Here is a 7,176-nt window from a genome sequence, read left to right on the forward strand (position 1 = left end):
TCTTGTTGGTATATTATCTTAATATAATCCAGACCTATAATAGACCTCCCCTCGAAACTGCTTTCTAATTCTAAAACACCGAAAACTAACATTGTGTGTTGTAGTCATGCCCTCAATCACATCAAACACACTCAGCAACCGTACATCAATCATACAACACACCACACAACAGATTGCTTGTCGACCGATAGTAACGCGTTGTAACCTGCGTAACGTTCTCTTGTCAGCGCTGGTCAAACAACAACAGCCGGTTTTTGACGGCGGGTTTGTTTACAGCCTGTTTTTTCGTCCCAAAACTATTCCAACCGGAACATTTCCCTATCTCACTGCAAAATCCATTCTAATTAGGTTTTAAATACCTACAACGTACTTTGGGTGCAATTACTCGTACATTTAGTATCACTAGGCGTAATAAACTATCGTTCATGATCAGTGAACTGATAGCAACCGAACAGAAATTGTGATCGAAACACAATCGAAACAAACATTAGCTCAATACGTAAAATGTTCTGCGTGATTCGACGGCGATTTCTTCTCCAGCTTCCAGTTACCCAAATATGCCTGTGACATTCAGGCAATCGTACACAGAAACATCACATCACAGCTGCTGCAAGTTCAATTAATCTGCGACTGCAGCGAACCACATCCGTCCACTTTACCTTGGCATCGCGTACAACCGGTTTTGTAACACCAGTTCACCCTACACATCCATTGCCGGCCCTGTATCGCGATGGATTACTACTACGATGATTATTATGATGAGTATTACGACCATCCGGATCAGGCTGCGGCACGATTATTCCATCGCGACCTGAGTATCGAAGAAACGATCAAGAATTGCGTGCATCCATCGCTTAGATTTGCCACACAGTACATCACCAATTTCATCGCCATTAACTTGCTGTTCAGTGTGCTAGTCCTGATCGTGCGGAAAGTATTTCCAACCGCTCAACGTTCGCTGCACTTACTAAGCTGTGGCTGCGGTGCCGCTCTGGTGTACCGTGTGATTGACCATGGTTTCTACCACTTCCTACAGCTGGCTGTCTCGCTGTACGCGGTGCAATGGACGCTTCATCGATGGTTAACCGGCACGGGTCGCTATATCAAAACACCATTCATCGTTATAGCGTACGGCATTGGTAATCTGCTCGTCAGTGAACTGCTGGAACCATCGCCAGAAACGTGGAACCGCATTCGCGGAACACAGATGATCCTACTGATGAAGGCACTGTCCTTAGCCTTCGATACGGACGACAACCATTCTCTGCGCAGTCAGCTGACCGTGCTGTCTTACTCCGGCTACATACTGTGCCCAGCTAACATCGTCCTTGGACCGTGGATCTCGTTTAACGATTACTTAACCATCTGGAAACCACCGGCTGGAATTGAGCCGAAGCAATGCCGATCACCATCCGGTCGCCGAATGCTAATACACGTCTTCCGGATCGTAACCAGCGCACTGATGGCAGTCGGGTTTTTGCTTACCTCCAACTGCATGATCGATTACCTGCTTGCTCCAATCAACAGCTGGAAGTGGGTCCGAGCGTACGGCCGGGCCCTTTCCTTCCGTACCAGTCACTACTTCATCGGTTACCTCTCGCAGTGCTCCATGATGGCTGCTGCCGCCGATTGGCACAGAGCGGAAGATGAAAGATCGATAATGCTGCCAGTGAGCTCGCTGTACCGCATAACTTCCCCCATGGCGGTTGAGTTTCCCCGTTCGCTGGTACAGGTGGTAACGGCATGGAACATTCCGATGCATCTTTGGCTGAAGCGCTACATCTTCCGCACGACGAAGCGTCCATTCGGTACCGGTACTGCGATAGCGCTCACGTACATCATATCTTCGCTGCTGCACGGTTTGCACTACCGGCTCTGGATAACGCTGCTAACCATCGGCTCGTGGACGTTTGTGGAACACGAGGTACGGAAAAAGCTCGCCACCATCTATTCGGCGTGCGTTCTCGTTGGCAAGTGCCCCAGTTCGTGCACGGTACACCAGCACAAAAGCAACAGCGTGTTCTGCACCGTGATTAACATGCTCTTTTTCGCGCTAAACATCTTCAATCTCATTTATCTGGGATGTATTTTCGAATCCAGCGAAGGACCCCCGGATGAAGTGCAGCAGGATAAATCGATGTTTGGCCCTTGGACGGAGCTCAACTATGCTTCCCATTGGTTATTAGTCTTCGCTTACCTGTTCTATTTCGTTATCTGATAAAGCGTCATACGTGTTGTTGTAGGGTTTGGAGTGGTCTACTTAGCTTATCATATTTCTTCCTCCTTAATGAACAGCAAAACAGTATTCCGCGATTAATTACTAATATGCAAACGATTCCATCTACTAAATCAGTCAATTTAGGGCATTCTAGAGAAGCACAAACTACTAATATTGTGATATGTTTTGAAAGTCATTTTGAATTGTCATTTTGAAATGGTTGTCAAAATTCAATTACTCTGCTAGCTACTAACAAATTTACCGTTAAGTATTTGCAAACGCTCTCTTAAACAAATAAATTACAATATTGTAGCAGTAACTTGTGGTGCGTGCAGTAAACAAAATGTAATATCACACTATTTTCTTTCCTACTGTATCAAATACGTACAAGCATTAATAAAGCAGCCATTAAGCAGGTTCACAAAGACAGATTTGCACATCAAAATGTATGAAGCTATATGCAGCAACAACAACAACAAACCCTTGCTTTGTATTGCGAATCGTAAAATTCGACTGCGAAACCGCAAAAATCAAAATACTACCAAATACCAATGGCAGATGACATGGCACATCCCTCTCCCACCTGTGCAATGCTCCCGCAGGTCATTTACGATCGTTTAGGATCACAGGCAAAGGAAACCGCTTTATAATTACAACAACCGTACCGAATGCGAACAAGAACAAAATAAAACAACCTCGAAACATAGTAACGCTATTGCTAGGCAACAGAAAGTGTCAAAGATTATTTTTGACCGCAGCGCGTACGTACCACGCTCGCTAGCGCAAATTCTTGCCACGAAGAGACCCGGTGAGACGACAGTGGAAAGAGGATGAGAAATATAGAAAACATTTTTTTCGGTTTTGTTTGCTTCTTTTGCTTGGTTTCAGACAATTCGAGGAACAGATCACCCAATACCACCGCCTTGTGTGCGATACGGTATATTAAACCGGCAAGCATATAAAACACTGACATTCGACCGTTTCCCTGTACGGCGGCTGGTTCCGCAACCGTTCACTTAGTTTGTGAGGATCGTCCCTCACGCTCCCTCTTTTTCAGTACGCTCGTAGTAATTTTAACAGCTTTTCTATCCGAGGAATCCTACCACCGTTGCTTGCATTGCCGGGTGCTACAATAAAACCAAAAATATGTCATTTTTACTACGATCGAGTGATTTGTAGAGCTACATATTGGACTGCAGATCATCGCACGATCGTACGGTACCGGTATTTCGTATGTTTAGATTTCTAGTTGACGTCTAGGCTAAGAAACAAAGGATAAAAGGAAAATATTGGGATGTTGGGTGGGAGGCAGGCAAGCAGTGAATGGGTAGAAAAGCAGGGTAAAACGTAGTGGGACTACCTCAAGCCTAATAGATCAATCGAATGGCTGCTGAAAGGAAAATTGTACGGAAGTGCGCAGATGCAGGATCTACCGGCGCATGTCAACGATTTTCGGCGGCCACGCGATCAGGCGACCATGTGTGCCACGTCACAGCACGTATCCGATCTTCATGAACGTATTAATCCTCTCTGCAATATATGAAGTCTTCTGTTTCTTCGTTATTGAATCTTGAAATACTTTAAATGTTACCCATCGCAAAGATACAACCATTTTTTTAGTGAAATGTATCTGTAACGGACAACCTTAATAACATTGCATCAGCACCAACAACCCTTTGCAAGGAGATAGTTGTTTGCTGGGTTGTAAGAAATAAAGTATTGAAATTCATTTCACCAGAGGCCAACCAAGCCAAATTCAACTACGTTCCGAGGCCATTACTAAAGGGACGGGTTTGATTAACATCCTGCATGCGAGTCCCCGTCTCGTACTGCGTCACCCATGACCCATTGCGAAACACCCGGGAAAAAGACCTGCCAACAAACGGCAACTGCCTCGGGGACAACACAACACTATGAAATCGCTAAAACCATCCCACTAGCATTAGAACGAAAGGCGGTAGCGGTAAAGAAAACCCACCGCGTACTATCTTTTAAAATTAATCAGTCCTTGTGTCCACCCCATTCTGTTGCAATATGGGGTTGGGACGCACGCTTTCGCGCTATTTCCGCAAATCTTTCGCTCCGTACTAAGTACCGAATTGTTGAACGCGAACGTCGCGAACACCATCGGCCGAGGGAGAGAGTGTGAGAGAAAGAGAGAGGAAAGACGAGAAATAAGACAGAGGCAAGAGCACATACACCCAGCCACGTGTGAGCATGCAAAAATAAATGCTAACAACTCTTGAATTTGGCTTTGTGTCTCGGTGAATTCTGCTGCTCTTCGTAGAACGATGAACCTAGTAAGTTAGTTTGATGTAAAAGAAACCCATCCGTGCGGGAGCAAATTCTACTGCTGCACTTGCCACCAACAATGGCAGGGAAGAGGATTATTTTTCTATGACTTTTCGTTTAATCATAACAATCTCCTATGCAAGAACCACACACACACCTGTCGTCGGTTGTTCGCGCACCGTAGATAAGAGTGGACGGACGGATGGACACACTGACAAAGAACATGACACCAACTGACAGCAGTGTTGGCACATACGGATCGACCGACAGGATATTTTGTAACGGCCACATTAATTGCCCTGTGCTAACTACTATCCTTTTATGGCGTAGAATCTACCAAAGCCAAGCAAATCTAAAATACAGCGAGTTCATTATTTCTTTACTGCCAGGCCCGATCGGAAAGGATCATCGTTTGCTCATAAGTGAAGTTCCTTTTCAAAGTTGATTAGTAATGTCATATACTCCAGGCTGTTATAAGTTTTACAGAGGCTTTGAAACTCGAGGAAACTCTTTACTGAATATTGAAATGCTACAGGGAATATAAGGTGATCATTACCACTAGGCCCTGTACATGGTGTATAATGATCGTACTGTTCACCAAACTTATAATTAATCGAGTGATAATGTTGGCTTCGATGTAATCAAATGCTTGATAAGGGAGAAATTTGATTAGAATTATACCGAACAACCACATAGCTGGTGTCTACGAATGGCTGGTCATGCAATTCCAATCGGGCGATCCTGCTCGGAAACCATTTTAGGGTGGTAAGCCCAGAAGATTCCTTCGGCGGTAGTTGATAGAAAGATTATAACTAAACTACAATTCATTATTTCATATTACACGGGTGAAATTTCAATCGAGTGTTTTGAATTATTTATGCTAAAGATTGGTCGTTAAATTCCGGGTTGTAAAATAAGCCATACTGTTGCCAAAATAACATAAGCCAATCGTGTGAATTGAGCCGGTCTTGCGGTACAGTCGTGAACTCGTACGACATAACAACATGCCCGTCATGGGTTCAAGCCCCCCAATGGAGCCCCTCAAGCCCCTGATATTGTTATGTCGTCTATCTGACTATCCCGATATGATAATCAATAAGTCACTGAAAGTCTAGCCCACTAGTGGTCTATACTTGACCGTCTCTAGTGGTCTAGAGAGTGGCAGCCCTTGACCGATCTTCCAAAAGAAAGCGAAAGATAGAAACCATGGTCCAGGATGAGCAACTATTTGCTCATTCGTTGTGAATCCTTTCAAAATAACAAAGTAAAGGACGCATTATATAGGGCTTGTTTGCAGCACTATTGTTGACAATTTCATATAATTTGCATATCGTAAAAAATCGATGACCTCTGCCCTGTCCCAGATTATTGCCTCACAAGATTGCATGTCTCTATCTGTAAAGTCCTATGGTTTGATTCGCAAAGCCAGCATACCGCAGCGGGTCAACATCCAGTGCGTACCAGATAATTTTCACCCCTGGGAGTAAAATTAGACACTTCGTACACTTCATCAGACGGCACGCAGAACGCCGTGCCACACCCGCCTGGGGGTCGGTTGAAGTCGGTTGGGTCTCGAGGTTCCGATGCTATCCATCTCACCGGCCCGAACCCAACGCCATGCCTCAGCGTGTGCACCACACTCTAGGCTCCCTCCCAAATCCACTCTGTGTGGTATAATAGTGAACAAAAGTACAATGAAGCACCAGGCAGAAGCGCCATCAGTGCTGAAAAATCAGCACTGCTGAAGGTAATTTCGCCCGTACTTCTTTCAATTCATGTTCTCTTTGTCTTGTTGAAAAGAGATTAATTTACGCAATGTTCTTCGCACCGAGCGACGAGAGCCCGCTGTCTCCCTTCCTCTCACTTCCCTCACAATGCCGGACGACCACCGCACGGTCACACACCAATGATATATTTATTTCGGTGTATATATGCTTCCTGTAGCGAAGTCTTTTTTGTATCACTTTTAGCTTCGCAGAACGTCGGTCCTCGCGTTCTAGTAGCGAGCTATGCCGGCACAGCATGACCCGACCGGGAACAGGAAGAACCCAGAGAAATGTTGCTTCCCGGGAATGCCGATATCAGAATCAGACAATTAGCTCCGAAGCCGTGCCAAGCAATGCGAAGACATTAGCTAGGACTTCCTGGTTTCTTTACTCCGAAAATGACTGTCCGCTAAATTCCTTTCCCGGCTCGTCTCGACTCGATTCGACCATGATGAATCATCCACTAGAAACTGTATTCGCCTTTAGCACACACTATTTCATTAATTTAAATAGAAGTGGGTCGATCGTATTATAACTCCCCGGCTATCAGAGTTTAATCTCTTACCGCTAATGGCAGCCACAGCCCCTTTCCTAGCGGTGATTATCACACGATCATGGCCGATTGTGATAAACTGTGACACTTCATCCCACCGACAACACCGGCAACATGAGTGTTTTGTCTTGTTTTGTGACACATACACCTTAGCGCACGTCCACTCCCACGTGCGGGTACGACGATCGGTCCCACCACCGCACGCCGATACAACGACAATGTCACTTCCCACGCTTTTCGCGTCGTGGACATAAAATGTGATGAAAATGACGGAAAGCGACGTCGCTACTTTTTAGTACACCGGCCTCGGAGCGGAGAATTCAAACTATCGCCATTTATTTACACCT

General features: G+C 45.3%; 1 protein-coding gene across 1 annotated transcript; it reads left to right on the forward strand.

Moving 5' to 3' along the window:
• Nucleotides 1-95: 95 nt before the first annotated feature.
• On the forward strand, nucleotides 96-2,537 carry LOC120959036 (protein-serine O-palmitoleoyltransferase porcupine). The gene has a single exon (XM_040382158.2). It carries the CDS (start codon nucleotides 731-733, stop codon nucleotides 2,216-2,218), a length of 1,488 nt encoding a protein of 495 aa, XP_040238092.2. The 5' UTR covers nucleotides 96-730; the 3' UTR covers nucleotides 2,219-2,537.
• Nucleotides 2,538-7,176: the final 4,639 nt, after the last annotated feature.

Source organism: Anopheles coluzzii, chromosome 3 (assembly GCF_943734685.1).
Source record: "Anopheles coluzzii chromosome 3, AcolN3, whole genome shotgun sequence".
Lineage (NCBI taxonomy): Eukaryota > Metazoa > Arthropoda > Insecta > Diptera > Culicidae > Anopheles > Anopheles coluzzii.